The 21,091-nt window shown below is 29.5% G+C and overlaps 1 protein-coding gene and 1 long non-coding RNA gene across 2 annotated transcripts; both read right to left on the bottom strand.

Moving 5' to 3' along the window:
* Positions 1–6,925: 6,925 nt before the first annotated feature.
* LOC147806540 (uncharacterized) lies at positions 6,926–11,281 on the bottom strand. The gene is made up of 2 exons (XM_087149669.1): positions 10,440–11,281; positions 6,926–9,740 (listed from the first exon to the last, which is right to left on the bottom strand). The coding sequence occupies exons 1-2, from the start codon at positions 11,279–11,281 to the stop codon at positions 6,926–6,928; spliced, it is 3,657 nt and encodes a 1,218-aa protein (XP_087005795.1).
* Positions 11,282–16,364: 5,083 nt separating this feature from the next.
* LOC147806539 (uncharacterized) lies at positions 16,365–19,047 on the bottom strand. The gene is made up of 3 exons (XR_015435946.1): positions 18,943–19,047; positions 18,280–18,319; positions 16,365–16,585 (listed from the first exon to the last, which is right to left on the bottom strand). It is a non-coding gene; the product is annotated as an uncharacterized LOC147806539 (long non-coding RNA).
* Between the last annotated feature and the right edge of the window lie 2,044 nt (positions 19,048–21,091).

Here is a 21,091-nt window from a genome sequence, read left to right as displayed (position 1 = left end):
ATCAGTAGACGTTGAAAGAAGCTTCTCCTGGTATAAAAATTTGCTTTCAGACAAGAGACGCTTGTTTACATTTCAAAATATTAAAAAAAAATTTAATAATCCACTGTAATTCTGATATTTAGTAATATTATTAGATGGAAGTTGTTATATTCATTTAAGTTTCTATACAAAATGAAAATGTTTTGGAGTCAATATATTTTCCTTTTTTTTTTGTTATTTTTAGAAAAAAAACATATTTGTCAAACTTTAATGAACGTAGAACAAGTATTGCATTGCTTTATATTTTTTGAAACGACTCATAATAATTTTAAAGAGTAAAACATTGTTTTAGTTCAATATTTTTACTTCTATTTAAGTCATGTCATAAGGCATTTTTAGCGCAATTTTCGCATTTTAAGGGCATTTTTTGCACTTTTAAGGGCATTTTTTGCAGTTCATAAGGGCATTTTTTGCACTTTTTAAGGGCATTAATTGAGATTTTTTAGGTCATCAAAAGCCGGGCTCTAGTAATTACAATATAAACAGGGCTACCAACTTTCTATGCATTTTGGGAAAATTTCTTCTACTGTTTGCCAAGTTTATGATTTTGTAAATTTGATTTTAAAATTTTTTTTTTGCACCACTACACATTTAAATTATTCAAAAGTTCATATAAAACTCTGCAGGCTTTCAAAACGTCTAAATTATCAAAAATTTTAAAAACTTATGTGTTTAACTGTCGACCACTCAATAAAATTTTTTACTGAAAGCGTAGTAATTGGCAACCTTGCGTTAAAATCGTAACTTATTCAGCTGTAATAATTTTTAATGAAAGTTGCAAAGCATTATTTATTAATTGGGTGTACTGATTTTGAGTAATCCACAAAAATGATTTATTTTGTCATTTTTTGATTTTTTTTTCAAAATACCGCAATTTTGTAAATTAAAATTATTTTTTTAAAATTTCTACATGCAATGAAACCTAAATTCATGCAGTTTTAGAAATATCAAACTTGAATGATTTTTTTTCTTCATCTAATGAGTACAGCAAGTCATGGATGTTTTAAAAAATAAGTTATATATATATATATATATATATATATATATATATATATATATATATATATATATATATATACATATATATATATATATATATATATATATAAAATATATATATATATATATATATATATATATATATATACATATATATATATATATATATATATATATATATAAAATATATATATATATATATATATATATATATATATATATATATATATATATATAAAATATATATATATATATATATATATATATAATATATATATATATAATATATAATATATATATATATATATATATAATATATATATATATATAATATATATATATATATATATAATATATATATATATATATATATATATATATATATATATATATATATATATATATATATATATATATATATATATATATATATATATATATATATAATATATATATATATATATATATTATTCTTACACGGCGGCAAAAAAAAGACTGCAACGCTAAGTTGCAGTCTTTTGTTGCCCGAATGGCAAAGCTAGGAAATCGACCAATGATTGCCGCTAAAAATGTCACATGCCAAATCTAGCTGAGGTGGCACAACATATAGCGCTTTTAAAATCGGAAACTTAAATAACCAGAGAGATCATTATCAGCTGCGGCAATCTCATACTATTAAGCTAGGCAGAAGTAAATAGTCTTTGTCGATAGATCTCTATTTTAGTATTTTGGCGAGAGCGCTTTTTTCACGAATACGATATTACGAATTTATTTGACGATTTTTGATTTATATCACGAATTCATTTTATTATTGTTATTAGTTATTTTTATTAGTTATTGTTATTAGTTTTTGTTATTGTTTAGTTATTACTAGTTATTGTTATTAGTTTTACTTATTGTTATTAGAAATTTTATTATTGTTATTAGTTATTCATTGAAAAATTAGTCTCAGTCGTGCTGTTACGCTTTAAGATTTTATACTATAGCGCATTTCTAATAGGTTTAACGAATTACATGTCATTTATTTGAATTCAAATTTATTTTAATGACTTAGTATTTACTAAAACGATGTAATTTTTTTTTTTTTAAAAAGTTGTTATATGGATTTGAATGATTGTTTTGAATTCTTAGAATTTTGTGCATTTGCAATGTACCTAAGTTAGTAGCGAGCGAAGCAAGCTTGGTTTGCGAAGCAATTTCCGGGGGTTGGTGAGCGTTAGCGAGCAGGGGGCGCAGCCCACTAGTTATATTATATAAATGATGATTTTTAACATGATAAAATGAAAAATAATAATAATTACATGTAACGAAAAGTATATTTATTGCGAACATTTTGTCAAAAATTGAAGTAAATCAGTTGAAAATTTTACTCGCTAAAATTACAGTAAGAGAAACATAATTTCAAGTAAATTGCGTTTAAAGTTTTGTGATCCATATATAACTATATATAAAAATCTTATGATGGTGTCACAGTTTTTCATTGTTGTCGGTGCATTTTCATCGGTCGGAAAATCACATGGTAGGATCCAGTTTTTCCCATATTAATTTTCATATTGGTTTGGTTGTCATCAGCATAAAATTAACAAAAGTCATAAAGGTATTGTTTTCCTAAATTAAGAGTTTAAGAGTTTTTTTCATTATTATTACTATTATAAGGTAACACAAGTGCTTTTTTTGGTACCTATATTTTGGGTTGAATAAGTTGAAATGTTTTACGCAAAAAAACAGCAATTATTGCGAAGCAATCATTGGGATTGGTGAGCGTTAGCGAGCAGGGTGCTTACTTCCTTAGTGAATGTAAAAACTTATGCAACTAATGCATCTATACCAGGTCCATTAGATGCTTGTTTTCTATCATTTTCAGCAGTCTCAAGCGGTAGTCTAGCCTTTTATCTACTGTCATGTGATGTCTCCTAAGTTTTCATGGAATAGAAACCGAAATTCTGTGATCATCTTCATTTTGATTGATCCTATTATTTTGCTGCTAGGCCTGTATTTATTTCTAATTGTTCCAAAACGGAAATTTGTAGAATTAAGTCCATCACCATTACAAATTTGATTGAAAATTCTTTCGTTTTTACCAGCTTCTACTGTTTTGTTCCCTTTATATGTGACTGCACTGTTATCCCAGAAAGCATGCAACCTTACGGTAACCTTGTGTCGAAATTTTCTTTGTATTGTCACGAAAATGTTTGTACTAAAAACCTTTTTTCAATAAACCAAAAATATTGCAGTTTCAAACCCTTCATCTTAAAAAGATTAAACATTATTTTTTACAGTTTTTTTTAAAAAAAAAAGTATTGTCACTTAGGTAAAATGGTCACTTAGGTTCATAATGACGTTATAGCTGACGTCACACTAGCGATAGAATCAAATTGCATTGTCCGTTAAAATTTCATGACAAGGTGGATTTTAGCTGAGCATACAAGACTTTGTGAAAAAAAACCTTATAATGACCTAGATTTAAGATTATTTTCACCTTAAGACTAGCTTAATTAAAGGATTTTTTCACGCTTGAAAACCCTAAGTCAAACTCGATTTAAGGTTTTTATATAGAAGCGTGTTTTAAAAGGTTTTGGATTAGGGTCATGTGCATAGAATAGAGCAGTGTCGCAGATCTCGTTTTAAAGTTAGAAGGTTTACACGTAAGCCACATAACAAACCTTTTTAGGTTTACGTTAAAAGGTTTTTACTGAGTGAAATTAAACCTTATTTTGCTATGTGGGATGTAACTCATAAGTTAAGTTTCTCACTTTGTTTCTATTGGGGTGTTTTAAATGCAATTGATATTTTAAAGAGCCCAAAGCGCTAACTCAAATTAAGTGGAATTGTAACAAGTTAAGTTACTCTCTGTGTTTCGACAGAAGTGCCCGGTTGCAACCTTCCACGCTTTCTGTAAAACTTTACTCTAGTGGTAGCTAAGTTTATGTTTTAAAGTATTATTTTTGGTTCATTTAATCTTATTTTCCACACCACTACATATAAATGATTTAAACGTTCATATGCAGCGCCATTTTGTTCCAGTTCTCTCATAATAAGGCTTTTAAAATTTTGGCAAAATTACCAAAAATTCTGAAAGCTTTGTTTTTTAAATTTATAACACTGTATAAAATATTTTGCAAAAAGTGTAGTAGTTGACCGGCCTGGAAGTCCTTACAAAAATTTATATTTTTAAAAGTTCAAAATGAACATATCCACTCAAATTATGAGTATCCTCCCTAATTAGAGTATTTGGCCAAATTATTAGACGCACTGTAAGATTCTATGTAAAATCTTAATTATCAGGTGATACTATACAGCTTTATTGCTTTTACGCGACTGAAACCGGTTTGCACTTATTTAAGTTCGTGTATCAATTTGATTATAAGACGATATATAATGTAAATTTGGTGATTGGATAAATTAGACGATATATTATATAAATATAGAATATTTATTATGTCTAGTATTATATCAGTATATTATAATAATTAGACGAAATTATTAGACACACTGTAGTTTTTTAATCATTACAGGTTTTGTGCGAGTTTTATACAGTACTTTTATATTGAAACATGCTTGTAATGGTTCTTAATACAGGAGAGTTTTTATATACTTCCTATTTGCATTTATTTTTAACACATTGCATTACAATGTTAACCAATTGATACACAAACATGAACAAATGCAAATCTGTTTCAGTTCGCACAAAAACAATAAAGCTGTATAGTATCACTTGATAATTAAGATTTCACATAGAATCTTACAGTGCGTCTAATAATTTAGCAAGGGACTGTAAGTAATCGCGCATTAGATAAAAATTTCTGGTTCAAAACTTCGGACTATCTAGTCAATTTTGAGGAAATAAATGGCTGAATATTAAATGACACTAAAATGAATCGACAGAGGGAGGAGGATTCCATCGGCACTGGAATCCCCCCCCCCCTCCTCATCCAATCATCTAAAAATGGAAAAGGTCGGGTAGGGGTGCAAATCTCCTCACTCTCTACTCTGACAAGATCCCGGCATTCGGGAGAATTGTCTAAGCTTATCTTCCAATCACCGACCTCTTTTGTTAAAACTCTTTTCGGCGTTTAGTTAACCCTCTTTCACAAAAGACGAATGCAAACGACATTTTATTTAATGGCCATCCTGAGAATTCGAATTAACTTCACTTAGTTCGGTAGTAATTAAAAGATTATTCGATGGATTATGGTAATGGAAAGATTATATTGCGTGATAAAGCACGATTTTTAGACGCTATTTAACTAATATTGTGAAAGAAAATAGTTATTGTTCTTTAAAACTCTGCAGACGTGTTTAGTGGACAATTTTGGGACAAACATAATATGCAGGGTAATGATATAAGAGAAGCCCAGTGGCTGAGTAATAGCGCTTCGCTCTCTCGAGCCACGGGTCCTTGATTTGATCCTTGTTGGGCCGGCAAAGTTGACTCCCAGATATCAAAATAAGGTTTATTTTCACTCAGCAAAAACCTTTTAATGTAAACCTAAAAAAAGTGTAAACCCTCTAATCTTAAAACGAGATCTGTCACAATCTGCTCTATTCTACGCGCATTACCCCAATCATAAACCTTGGAAAACAACCTTCTATATTAAAACCTTATATAGAAGTTGTCTTAGCATGAAAAAATCCTTAAATAAAGCTAGTCTTAAGGTGAAAATAATCTTAAATCTAGGTAATTATAAGGTTTCTTTCCGCAACATCTTGTATGCTCAGCTAAAATCCACCTTGCCATGAAATTTTAATGGACAATGCATATTGATCCTATCGCTAGTGTGACGTCAGCTAAAACGTCATAATGGACCTAAGTGACCATTTTACCTAAATGACAAGGCTTTTTAAAAAAGCTTTGAAAATAATTTTTAATCTTTTTAGGATGACAGGTTTGAAATTACAATATTTTTCCTTTATTTGAAAAAAAAGTTTTTCGTACAATCATTTTCGTGACAAAATAAAAAAAATTCCAACACAAGTTTGCCGTAAGGTTACATGGTGTGCACGATTACGACGAATTGAACTACGATGAACTATAATAATAATAACATTTATTTACATAACAGAGGTAAGTTCACACAAGCTGCGGAAGACCGCAGGCAATCCTTTTACATGACAATCACGACTACAACTACTGTATTACAACAAACTTAGAGGAGGCAGCCGGTAGCTGCTTACTTCGCTCCTTTTACATTGGAATGCGCGCCAAAGCGTCTTGTGCAAATTAATTCGGCACACACCCCACCGGTGAACAGAATGTTCACCTAATTAATACCATTTAAGCATTTACAATAATACTTATCAAAATAAAGATGTAACTAAAACTGTTATCATAATGAGACTATTCACAAACAATTACAAAAAATTATTACAGATACAATAAACATACATTACGATGCAAAATGAATATATAAGAAAATTCTACTAAATTACAAAGAGCAAAATATTTTTAAACGTGTATACATACTTAAGGCTTTCAAACTGGTTAAAAAAGAAGTGAATTATTTAAGTTACTCTTATCTGCAAAATAGAAACAAAATTAGTAAAATTTATCAATCAATTTCTAAAGGATAAAGAGGCTGTATAGGTTTTTTAAAGCTGCCTTTAGAAGTTTTAACCAAGCAAGATCTGACATAATTGTCTCTACCTAAAAATATTTCCTGAATGATCCCCAATTCCCACAACAATTTTGATTTAACATTTCCTTCAATAAGAACAATATCATTAACCTTTAAATTTTTATGAATAGATGAAGTTTTAAATTGGTAATTAGTTTTTAATTGAAGTAAATATTGTTCTTTCCATCGTTTCCATAATTGTTTAACAAGGAGAGATTGGTAAGTTTTTCTTTTGCTGTAGGAATCCCTTGCAGTAGTAGGATCTAATAGTTCTATGAAATGGAGGGGATATTTTGATTACAAAGCCGAATGATTGATTTTGCTAGCTGACGACATTTAGGTATCCAATAATTTTTTCGAATTTGAGTCAAAGTTGCCGATACACCACAATGAGCAATACGTTCATGTTCCCTAATCACAAGCAACTCGGCAAATTTACTACGCCGAGGAAGAATTATTGGATGCTTTTCACCCAAGTACAAATCTGCTTCATTTAATCGACTGGTAATTCGCAATATATTGTCCTCATCTAAGTATGGCACTAAAGTTTTTATTTCAGAATTATTTCGAAGTTGCTTATTGTCCTTTAAAGTCGATATCTCCTCTGGATAAAATTCGTTTTGAATACTTTTTATCCAAAATTTTTCTGCATTTTGTATCTCATCCGCCGTGAGACACGAGTTTGTAGATTTATTAATATTTCGAGCATTGTTCACAAATCGTAACACCCAAGCAGTTACCCTTAAAAGTCCTTTTAAACTGCTGAATCGATTTATGTCGACAAATGGTTCTCTCTGCTTGGTAATAGTCACATGGACATTGGAGCGATGTTCCAGTTCCTTTGAACTTAAGTCTAAATCAAAATTGGGTTGGAGGTTTGGCCATTGATCTGGTGGTTGTTTGAGCCATGCTGGCCCATTCCACCACAATTCACTATGCAATAGTTTAGTAGCGGATGTACCTCGTGAAATAATGTCAGCTGGGTTGTCCCTTCCTGGACAATGCCCCCATTGATTTGGATTAGAAAGTGTCTGAATTTCTTCAACGCGATTTTTGACATATGGTTTAAAGGTTGAAGAATCACCACGTATCCAATAATACGAAATAAGTGAGTCAGTCCAAAAATATACATTGCTTTCAAATTTAAGACAAGACGATACTTGTTTGGCTAACCTGGCTGATAATAGGGCTGCTGTCAACTCTAATCGTGGCAGTGTTAGCGATTTCAATGGTGCTACACGACTTTTCGAACAAATAAAACTAGTTTCTATGCTATTACCTGAAGTAACAAAGCGCAAATAAAGAACTGTTCCATAAGCTATTTTGCTTGCATCGGAAAAGCAATGCATTTCCAAATTCATTAATTTTTTATTCGGTTCACCCAAATAATAACGTGGTATCTTAATATAAGTCAAATCCTCCGCCTCACTACTCCACTTCTGCCACTTGCGGTGTAGCTCAGGGGGAAGATCCGAGTCCCAATCAAGTCCTGCAGCCCAAAGTTCCTGCAGAAGGCATTTCAATCTAATGACGAATGGACCTAGTATACCGAGAGGATCGAAGATTCGTCCGACTACACGCAAAATTGATCTTTTTGATTCTATTTTACGAGACAGAAATTTTAAAAGGTCCTTCGGATCAAAATATATTAGATCATTTTCGGCATCCCACGATAGTCCCAAAACTTTAATTGAAGGTTTGGAATCAGCCAGCGTGTTTTTAGAGTGCTGTGTTTCAATACTTTCTTTTTTCCATAACAAAGCAAGATTTTCCGAATTAGTGGTCCATTTGTGTAACAACATACCCGCATCACTAAATATTTGCAAGCACTCCTTGGAAGTACTTAAAGCGTCTTCAATATTATTTTGTCCCAAAATTAGATCATCGACGTAAATCGAGCTATTTAATAACTCAAATGTCTCTGGAAACTGTTCCTTGTATTTTCTAAAATGATGTTTCAAAGTCGCTGCAAGAAGGTATGGACTAGGCCTAAGGCCAAATAGAACTCTGGTAAAATTCAAGATGTAGGGATTACCATTCAAGCTATCTGCCCAGTAAAAACGAGTAAAGTTTCTATCAGGAATATCAAGTTCAATTTGAAGAAATGCAGATTTTACATCTGCTGTAAACGCTATAGGATTTTTCCGAAAACGCAGAAGAAGTTCCAGAATATCAGGATGTAAGTTTGGACCAGTAAATAAGCTTTGATTTAACGAGGCATACTCATCTTCATGGCTAGATCCATCGAATACAATACGCAGTCTACTGGTAGATTTGTCATTGCGTATCACTGCATGATGGGGCAGAAAAAATCCCGTACTATCCCTCAAAGAATCACATGAAGTATGCTCAACTATACCTTCCTTAATGTAACCATCGATTACATCCCTATATTCACAATGCAACTCTGGATCCATCCCAAACCTACAACATAACCTTTCAAAACGCTTACGAGCAATATTTTCATTATTTTTCAACACTTCTCTCATTCCTGGTCTCCAAGGCAAGCTTACACGGTATCTACGATCTACAAAACTAACTGAATTATCAAACTCACTAAGCACCTCTTCATCTCTATTACCTAAATTCACCGAATCCTTGTCAAATATTCCTAAATTTTCTAACTCCCAAAATGTCCTTAATTCAGCCGAAATTAATTCATTTTCATTAATAACCAAATTTACAGACGTACAAACACTCTGCTCATCACATTTACCCTGAAGAGACCAACCAAGACTGGTATCAATAGCAACTAGTGAGGAATCCAATCTTTTAATTTGTTTTGTTAAAGACCAATAAAAATCCTGACCAATTAACAATGAAATTTCACAATTTTCAAACAATTCATCATTACTAAATGTCAATCTAATTCCCATTGACTCCATTTCCTTCCATGTATCCGGATTTGGAAGGGTAATATTAGCTCTAGAAATTTCCTCGATTTCCACTGCCTCAATCATCGCCTCATCTCCATTCAATAAATTCCTCAACCTAATTTCTACCTTACGACAAGTTTGTTTTTTAGGCACTTTAGATCCGAATGAATATATTTTTAACCTTTCTGAGCCTAACACCCTTAATCCCAATCTACGAGACAAGTTTTTCTTAATAAATGTTTTTTCACTTCCATTATCAAATAAACAAAATATTTTATCTGACGAAGAGCTACCAATAATCTCTGCCTTCACGCATTGCAGCAAAACCCCACCTTTATTATTATTTACCACAGAATTTGAACAGGTAGTTTTAACATCAACTCCTGTTTCTTTCGAATCTAAGCATAAATTTTGTTTTTTAGAATTCTCTAATTTAAAACAAATCGCACGTGCATGACGCCCTTGACAAAACGAACAATTATTTTTCTTACACATTTTTACATTGCAAGAAATATTACAGCATAAAAAACATCTCCTTTCCTTAATTAATCTGTCTCTTTTTTGTTGAACATTTAAATTCTCGCAACAATCAGAAGAGTGGTTCTTTTCCGAACAAAATAAACAATTGAAAACCGCAGATGTCATTAATTCAGTCGCCGATACTCTCCCAGCCTGCCTGTTATGATTAGAGGGGGGATGAAATTCCGAATGATACTTAGGTTTCATATTCGCGTATCTGCGTGGCGCCGTATTGAAATATTTATTAGAAAATGAAGGCGAACTTTTTATTTGTGACTCATTTCGATTCTTTAACAATGCGGTAGTTCTTTCTCTACTTTCTATTTCCTGTCTGAGATATTGAGTTAAATTAGTGATCTTAGAATCCCCTTTTTCAAATTTTTGATTATACTCTAAAGCTAAACTAGAAGGGATAACCTTCATAATTATCGGAAACAAAAGACAACTATAAGAATCGGGTGAGATTCCAAGGGATTCTAATCCTCGAATGTTGACTTCTAACTGATCATACAATTTACGTAATGAAATAACATCAAACGAATTCCGGACAGGGGTCAGATTTAATAAACAGTTCATGTGATAATCAATTATAAGTTCTTTGCGTCCGAATCTTTTTTCCAAAATTTCAACCGCTTTTACATAATTTTCGGATGTTAATGTTAAACCTTGTATTGCTAATTCCGCATCATCTGTAACAACCGATTTTAAATATGAAAATTTATCTATATCATTTAAACTCGAATTCTCATGCACTGCAGATTTAAATCTAGCCCAAAAACTAGGAAAACTACTAATATTCTTACCCGAAAATGATTCCAAAGTAAGCTTTGGCAAACGGGGTTGGTTTATTAAAACCGGGCTAGTTTGAGGAATTGTAGTAGTAGTAGTTAATGGTTGAGTTTCCGCCAGATTTTGAGGAGCTGTATTCGGGTTTGCAGCTAAATAACGCTCAGCGCGAGATTTCCACAACACAAATTTATCACGATAATCTTCGCGACTCTCAATTTCTTCTTCTAACTTATCAATATCAATTAAATCCTGAACTTCCTTATCAAGTTTACACATCTCTTCAAATTTAGAAACTAATTGTAAAAATGTTTCATTAACAATTATTTTATCGGAACTATTATCTATTTCTGCTTCAAGTTTTTTAATTTGCTTCGTTACTAACGATCTTGAAACAGCCCTAGCTTTAATTGTTCTTTCTAACAAAGCCTTTTTTGCCGCATCCATTTTAAACTTATTATTTCAATTACAAAACAAATACTCAAATAACAGACACAACCTCAATTCACTCTTAGAACAACAATAAATGCAATAAAACGCATTCAAAACAAAATTACAAATTATAAACACTGAAATTCATAATACTAAATCGAAAGTGTAACCAACAATCATTTAAATAACACTTCTATTAATATAACATTCTAACAAATTTCTTTTCTTAAATGAAATCGAAAATCAAAACCAATACGAATTACATTCCAAAATATTGTAACCACGCCTTATTTCGAAATAACCTTATTAAAAAACTATTCATTCAAAATATCCAACTAAATTATTTATTTAAACAAATCGAAAGCAAGATACACAATAATTCAAATATCTCCAATAATATAACAAACTCCTATTCTTAACGAAAATTTAAACACATACTAACTATACGAATTGCATTTCAAAATTCTCAAACTACACCATAATTCAAAATTACCTTATTCAACGAATACCTTCAAATATACGACTAAATTATTCAATGAAGAAATTTAACATTTCTAACTATTCCAAAAGAAAACGCAACGAACTTACCCCAATCATGCAGCGAAACGACGAACGAAAACGACGACGAAAACTAATATGATAAATCGGTGGTTTCTTAGGCCATTTCCCGGCCGCACGATTCCAAATCCCAATGGTCCTCAGCCTATTGCCAGGGAATATTTGATTTTTCCCCTCATTCTCGGGAAAACGATTTACGCAATGACGTCAAAAACAAAATTGGTTTATGCGCATGTGCCCCTTCTGAAAAATCTAACAATGTTGCTGATATGAATTGAAATATGCCGGTGGTTGATGAAATTACAGTGCGATTTTTATGAAACCCAACAAAAAAGTATTATCAGCTAATTTCGTTAGTCGAAGTATCATCACATTATTTTAATAAAGAGTGTGATGTCTAGGTAAGTTTTATTTTCTTAAGAGTACCAATAGTTTCTTTTATCGCTCCCCCAACTATGAAGTTATAACTCTTCTATTATTGTATGTTTTTCTTTTAAAAACCTAACCCAGAAACGTGTTTTCCTTTGAAACATGTTATTTATTTTGTGCTGAAAGAATTTAAGTTCAATATGTAAATAAAAAGATATGATTATGAATGGTGAATTATTAAACATTATAAAATATGTATTTTCCTAGAAGTTATAATTTTGGTTCCAAAACGAACATTATTAAATTTTTATAAAATATATAATATATATAAAATAGTTTTATAAAATTTTTTATTTATATTATTTTATAAAGTTTTATTGAATTTGCAAAATATTGAATGTGACTTTCCAACTTTTCTTCTATTCTGTTAATGATATAAATAATTTAATCTTTTTAATAACTTTTATTAATAAATATCTTAATTGAAAAAAAGTTATAGGGGAAGTTTGTAAATAAACAAAACATTTATAATGATATAACATCTTATAACATGCACATCTTAATTTTTAAACACCCTTCATTTTTACAATGAATAGGAATTGATAATTTTAAATTTGTTTCAAAGGATAATTGTTGAAAAAAAACAAAGAATCTCCAGAACATAGATTATTTACTTTAATATTTTCTTTTGTTGGTACAAAATATTTCACATTTAAGATATAATGTAATAATGATTAAATAATTAGTTAACATGTATTTTAGTTTTTAATATATCTTTATTAACACTAGGTTTTAAATCAATCCATTTCAATGGCATACAGAGGTGCAGGGATACCAGGGACAGATTTCATGAACGAAATCATTTTAATTCTAATTCCTGAAAGAATTATGGTACTTTTATATTTCAATCGAGTGCAGTAAATGAGTAACCAAATTACTTATGGTACTTCATTACAGATAATGGGTACACAATATAGAGATATTGTGGTATTAGTATTTTTCTGACTCCAAAGATTGATAAGTAATATTCTTTTCTTGAAAAATATTATTTCTAACAAAATATTATTTAATTTGTTTAAAAATCATAATTTATTTTAAATTGTTTTCTTACAGCTAGTAACTATTTAATGAAACATAAAATTTCTTAATTAAAGCAATATTGGTATTCTTGTAAATAATTTAAAGTTTGAATAAATAATAAGTCAATCAGATACCTCTATGTTCGGATCAGTATGGTCATGTCGTATCTGATTCATTCAAATTATTAAATTTAAAAAAATTTTTTACTGGTTTATATTTTACTTTTGTGCCTTCAATGTCAACATTCACTTTTCTTCTTTTTTTAATTTTCAGCTACATTTTTGAAGACAGCTCTCTATTGTACTACTAACTAAGATCATCTAGAGTGAAATCACCAGTGCAACTACGACAATGATTAAGGCTAGTGATGATCATCAAGCAGAGTTTAAACTGATTTTCCGAGTAACCTCTCGAGACCAACGGCTTATTATTAAGACATCCGAGTCTTTTACGTGTTTTAATTTTTTAAAAAAAGAGCAGCAATAATAAAATTTAGTTTATTGTACTTAGGGACTTTAGACTGAAATTTTCATTTTTTATGTTTTGAAATTTCTGTTACCTGTATATTTTTAAAACAATCGATTTATTTATATATATATAAGAAATTTGTATTCATGAAAATGCCCTTGATAAATTAAATTTTTGTGTAAAATAATTTCCATACAATATGCATTAAAATTTTGTGCAATGTTATATTTAATCATAACTTCTAAATAATAAAAAACTTTCATTGATGTCTTTGACAATTTAGTGTTAAAATAATTGTCATATATAGTAGAGTAATCTTTAACTAATTTCTTTGACTGTCAAAGTCATTGAACACACAGCACTATTTTTAAAACTACTCTATTTTAATAATGCTCATTTGAAATTGCTATAAAAGTTTTGTAAGCATTTAAACATTAGGCAAACAGTAAAAACATTGTTGAATTGAGTTGCATCCAGCAACGACGCTGTTGCGTGGGGTTTTCGTTCTGACCCCCATTGAGACTCGCCTACTACATTGCAAGTTCAAGTGAATCTGTTTGATTGTATTCAGTTTTATTTAATAATAAAAAAAAATCAGATTTTAATTTGGATTATTTTCTTAAAAGCCTTGAAATCTCCATATTTTATATAGCAACATTTTTTCCTCTGGTACATAAGTGTTTTAAAAACTAATAAGGTGGATTTTGTTTTGACATACTTCTTTGAGGCATCCAAATTCACTTAATATGATTTTAACAGTATATAGCAAAATGTTTGCCTCATTACTTTATCTTGTAAAATTTTTTTAAAATTTCCACTTAATATTTCTACTATGGCTAGAATCCTGCTTACTAAAAGGCATATAATATCTGTATATTTTTAGTCAAGGAGGAAGAATGTTTCAGTGATAATGAATTTTTTAAAATTATATTTGACAGATTAAGTTTACTACGAAAAATTAAACCTTACTGATATTAATGTTTTAGTTTATTTTAATGCTATCTTAACATTGTAAGGAAGCACATTGACTCTTTAATTATTATTGACAAATTAATAATGGTGTATTTTTTTCCAATTTGTAATATAGAACACGGAAAATTTTGGCATTAAATTAACAAAACAAAAAAAGATGTTTCTTTTATATGATCCTTCTATATGTTTTATTTCAATTTTCCTAGCCCAACTATCCAAATTGTCAAGCTTTAACTATATTGAAATTAAGTCTAGATATTAAATGTGCACAAGTTTAACATTGTTCATCAAACATTTCACTATATTTAATTATATAATAATCTTATTTATGGATATTGAGGAGATTTATATCAATTGTAAGTGGTCCCGAAGAAAAATTGGTGTATCTCATCTGAGTATGGCTCGATGAAAAATATTAAGAAATGTTCGATATCTAGTGGAAATAATCGATGAAATGTAAGGTGATTGTTTAAGTTTATGAACAAACTTTTTTTTATTCTGCCTTACTGAATCGTAACTTCAGTTTCCCATAGTTTCTTTTTTAAAAATCGTAGACATACCAGAATTTTACTAAGGCTTTTTGAATTAATCTAAATCGATTGTTCACATTTTCGTCAATTGATGTAGCTCTTTCGGTTAATTTTCCAAAATGAATATATGTGAATCGTATCATTCATTTGGTTAAAATAATCCTTAGGAACAAGCTATACAGTATTACAGGATTAAAAAGCATACAAATAGGAAAAAACAGTACATATTTCAAGGGCTGAAGGAGAAGAAACAAAAGTGATTTGAAGTATAAAATGTGAAGACTTATATTTTAAACCACTTTTGTTTCTTATTCATGTCAGGCCAGAGTAGAAAATGCAAGCTTTAAATATGTCAAGTGTTACTGTCAATGTTTTTGAATACATGTTGATGTTGCATCTTTAAAATTATATAAAGTGATTCTCTAAAAAAAATTATAGTATGTTAATACTTAGTAATAATTTATTTAATTAAAATCTGAAAATATTTTGAACTAAATATTGAAGTCTTAGACTATATTAAACTTTTAAAAATCTAAAATTTCATAGGTAACTGTCTAAAATAAATAAACATTGCAACATATGATTTTGAAATGTTATTACTCGAAAATTTTTATTTTATTTTGTAAGAAATGTCAATAAAACTTAAGAAAAGTTATGTATCACAATTTTTTTCGAGAGCTCATTGAAATTTCACATTTAGACAATTTATCCTTAATATGATGTCAACATTTCTTTTTTATCATTAAGTAAAAATATACATTTTGTTTTCACTGAATAACCCTTGGATATGCTACTTATGATCAACAGTGTTCTTGATTTGTTTAAAAATTGGGATTTAAGTAAAATTATCACTGAACTTTAGATCGCACTCCAGACATAAATATTAGAACAATATTTTCATTCATATTTCCAAGGGTACCCTTTGCTTCATAGTTTTTATTTACACATTATCAAGTTTTTGTAAATCATCACTAGGAAACAAAATTCTAGAAGCTAAATACTAAAAAAATAATCTTCAAGCATATAATAACGGAAATATTACACTTGTTCATAAATATTTAAAATTAAAACATACAAATTTGAATAATGACACTGATATATAAATTATGAAATAGGAAAAATTTTCAAGTATTAATAACTTTTATTTTTGTTTACAATTTTATTTTCTTTGACATAGTAAATTTTTCATCTTTTCTGTTTAAAGTTGCGAGACAGTATGGATTTTAATAGCTAAATTCTAATTAAAGTCTTAAACATCTAAGCAGGAAACACCACGCTTCATCATTTACAGGGGATACATCTTTTGAGAAATCTCAGATATTACAAAACTTTTTCCAAGAACCTGAAACAAAAATCAAACACAAACTTAAATTACAGTACATTTTAAAAATACTATCATTATAAAAACATAAAAGCAACTGAATTTTAATTAATTTTCTTTTACTAATTATGTATTAAATAAAACTACAGTAAAAAAGTTGGAGTTGTGGCAATCATTCGTCAGGGAGAAACAGGGTTTGCTAAATCTAAGTTTTCTTCTATAATAAAAAATATATAAAATTAACAAAAGTGTCGAAAAAAGAAGAAAAAAAAAAACAATTTTCCTCAGGTGTAAATAGAGTTCAGAAATATTCTAAATGTATACTTGTATACACAAAGAAATTAATAAAAGAAATTATTGCGAGAATATTTTACACTTTTGTCTTATTAAGACAAAAATTCATTATAAAATAACTGAAATGATTCTTTGGAAAATGCAAAGCCAGTTTTAAATAATAAATAAAAGGAATTCCTAAAAGCATCGTCAAATCATATCGTTGGAATGTAAAAGCACATATTAAACATTCACAGATCGTCTATATTAATCTTTGATAATAATAAATGATTGTTGATTAATAAATTAAATCGTTGCAATATCTTTTTATCAAAACACTTATCACTTTATATCTTAATTATACTTTAATCTTTATAGTTTTTGCATGAAAAGGGATTAAAAAATTTTATTGCTTGTTTCCTAACATTGTAAGTACATAATTTTAGGATTTTTAAATGGGTATACATAAATGTTTATTAAATTTAATCAAGAAATTGAAAGTAGACAATGAAATTATTTCAATAATGAACAAACAATATGCATGCACATTTCATTAATACATTTTATTCGTTCATATGCTTTCATGATGTCTATCATTTAATTCAAAGTGCTTTTTGCAACTAATAATATTTTTATAAAATATAATATTAACCACAAAATTATCTTCCATTGTCACTCCAGAATCATTTTCATATTCAATTAATTTATATTTTTTTTTACAAAATTCAGATTTTTACATAATATACTCTTACAGGAACATGTATAGCTTCTGATTTATATTTATTAAGGAATATAAACTTATCTTTAAAAAAAAAGATCAGAAATTTAATCTTAACAGATAAAATTTCTTAATTCAACAGATATTAAACTGTTCAAGGAATGCCTGATGGAAATATCAGAGGTATAAATAATGAAATGTCAGATATCTGAAAATAATTATTTATCGCCAAGACCATGCAGCCAAGTTCACCAACAAATAGATAAAGAAAGGCATATTTTCTTTAAATGGTTGATATAAGCTACACTAATACACCTAGGTGAATAAAATAAATATCTTGATCATAGTCATAACAATACATCCAGTAATACTGAAATCATAATCAATATCACAATAATTAAAAAATGATTATAAACAATGATAACTATTAAATACAATATTATTAAGAGGTGATAAATATTATTTGGTACCAAAGATGTTAAAATAACATAAATTAGTAAGGTTGGAAAAGGTAGAAATATATTATTAAATATTGTATTATATATCATAAAAATTTTACTTTAAAGAATTTATTAGGAGTGTTAATTTAAACTAAATGAAAAACTCGTAGTAAATAAAATATCTTAATGACATATTTTTAATAATAAATTCTTTTATTTTATAAGCTCTGGGATTAGCAATAATTACTTTAAGTATGAATAAAAAAAACTTATAATTTAATTACCTCTTATGACTAAAACCAACCATCGCTTCTTCATCTGCATCTGAAAGGTAAAAAAAATAAATAAAAATTTAATGTTTATTATTGCATACTAATTAATAATAATGCTCTTTTAAATAAATATATTTCGTTATAATATACATTCTATTCTGATATATTAACAATAAAACAGTCTTCTGTTTAGATATCATAGTTCTGAACCAAAACAACTGGTTTTATAGCTGCTGAACTAATGTGTTTTTTATACGAAACTCTCATACATATAAGAAGTAATGATGAGAATAAAATGTATAAAAGCAATTTAAACTTTTCAAGTAGCCTACACTAGTGCCATATCTACAGTAATTTCTCTTCCTGTTAGTAGTTGATAATTATCTCTTTTCTGAAGCATAATATAAACTTAACAATTTACACATGGATGTGAATAGCAAAATTAAGTTGTCTAAAAAAAAACAATTTACATATTGCAATTTAAAACTTAACGTTTTGGGGACATAAAAGAAAAACGTCACAGCACAGCATTATTCAAACCTTTTAATAGTGTATTATTGCAAGACACGAGTAACATTTATAATAAGGAATAAAATTCAATACTCTTTAAATGTTTAGAGATTTTATCAGTTGCAATCACAAACAGAAGTTTAAAGAAAATGATAAATTACTTACTTCATAGCATTATTAATCCACGACGTTTCGCGCTCTCAGTTTCAAATGAAAATAAACAAAACGGTTGAAAAGCCTTGCAGACGCAGAGCAGTGTCACAGGTCAGTACAAGGCATGTTGCGCACGCACAAATCAATTCTGACGTCATTGCTTAGAATAGCGTTTTCCCGAGAATGAGGGGAAAAATCAAATATTCCCTGGCAATAGGCTGAGGACCATTGGGATTTGGAATCGTGCCTTCCCGGCCATGTGCACCAAATTTGTGCACGATTACGACGAATTGAACTACGATGAACTATAATAATAATAACATTTATTTACATAACAGAGGTAAGTTCACACAAGCTGCGGAAGACCGCAGGCAATCCTTTTACATGACAATCACGACTACAACTACTGTATTACAACAAACTTAGAGGAGGCAGCCGGTAGCTGCTTACTTCGCTCCTTTTACATTGGAATGCGCGCCAAAGCGTCTTGTGCAAATTAATTCGGCACACATGGTTTCTGGGACTCAGTCCTTGATCCCTTTAGTGGGTCGATAAAGTGAGTACCAAGGTACTAGGGTACTTTGCTGAATATTAATATAGTATCTTAATACAGTAGGGAACCAATTATCCGGAACGATCGGGACCATCGCTATTCCGGATAACTGATTTTTCCGGTTTTCTGAATCGCTACAAAAAGCCGTTTTTTTTTTATTGTTAAACACAACTAAAAAAAAATTTTTTTTTGAAATAATCTTAAAAAGAAGAAAAAACGATGGAGCAATACACTAATGATTATTTCCAAAATGATGGTAAGGTAAACATCTTTCAAAAAAGAACGAAAAATCCTAAAATTTTATAAGGAAAAAAAAATTTTTTTTATAATGGTGGGAAAATTTATCGAATTTCGTTCCGGTTTTTTGGTTTTCCGATTTTCTGATTTCCGGATAACGGGTTCTGTACTGTACTATAAAATGGTTTAACGTCTAACTGAGGCTGAAAGCAAGCATAAGTCTGGAGAGGTAAAGGAGAGTAGACCACACGATTGTAAAATGTAAACTTAGCAAGCGAAAATTGCAATTATTTTTTAACACATTCTTACACAATGTGTGAAACATAAAAACTCCGTACTTCAAACACCGCCATTTCAATTATAAAAAAAAGAGTAATGAAGACATTGAAAAAATAAATAAATAAAAAACCTACTCAAAAATGTTTTACCAAAAAGAAATCAAAAGTAGATTGTGTTAATTATTAGAATAAAAATTATTGAAGATTAAGTGAGACTAGCTAATAAATCAGTTGAATCAGTCGGGTAGTGCCGTTTTCGTTTTGCGCAGTATCAGCCGTGAAATCCTATCCTGAACTTCTCGTAAGAATCTATCGAAAAGAAAAAAAAGAAGGGAACAACGCGGATATAAAGTGAAAGAGAATCTTCCTCCTGCTCTTGGCGAGATCAAGAGATTTGCAGTGAATTCCCTTTAATGTTTCCTCAGTTCCAATTTTCCTAATTGAAATTGGCGATCGCCACATACCTTTTATTGAACCCTGTTTTGTACATACTAGAACTCCCCGCCCTCTGCTCGATTCGCCTACCGAACCCCGTGATTACGTCTCACTTACCATTTTTTTTTTTTAGTCCTTTAGAAGTTGATATTTTTTATAAATAGAACATTTTGTTAACAAATATGTAACCAGCATAGTTTTGTGATACAGTGAAACCTTTCGGGAGTGACCACTCTCCCTTCCACAGTAACATGGTCAATGATGAAGGTTGGCTGCTGATGCTCGTGGTTGCCTGGATATGTTGTGTGAGATCTTTTTGTATATCTCAATATCTCTCGGATGCATATCTTACTGAATACCGCTTATTTGGATACTGCTTACTTGGGTACAGATACCCTTGGCGTTAGTGGTGTTACTTCCGCTAAAAATTTTCTTAAATTTTTTAGAGTTGTCATTTGCTTAAAAATAAGATTTTTTTTTTGCTTCAAATGGATGATTAGAACACACACTGTTTTCCATTGTCTATTCCGTTCAATAATAGAAAACTAATAAAAGTCTCTTCGCTTAATTAAAACTAAAATTACTTTTAAATGCGAGTTTTTCGTTATTGATTGAATAGAAAATCGACACCAACGTTCATACCATATGTCCTGTGGGT

The sequence above is a fragment of the Parasteatoda tepidariorum genome, chromosome 8 (assembly GCF_982258835.1).
Source record: "Parasteatoda tepidariorum strain Cologne lab strain chromosome 8, Ptep-v5.0, whole genome shotgun sequence".
Lineage (NCBI taxonomy): Eukaryota > Metazoa > Arthropoda > Arachnida > Araneae > Theridiidae > Parasteatoda > Parasteatoda tepidariorum.
The sequence above is the reverse complement of the archived record's forward strand: the minus strand, read 5'-3'. Positions and strand labels throughout refer to the sequence as shown.

Coding starts and splice junctions, on each gene's coding strand:
- LOC147806540 (XM_087149669.1), bottom strand. CDS start 11,281: ATGGATGCGGCAAAAAAGGCTTTGTTAGAAAGAACAATTAAAGCTAGG. Junction 9,741..10,439: donor CCTTCTAGTTTAGCTTTAGA/GTATAATCAAAA, acceptor CTTGTCTCGTAG/ATTGGGATTAAGGGTGTTAG.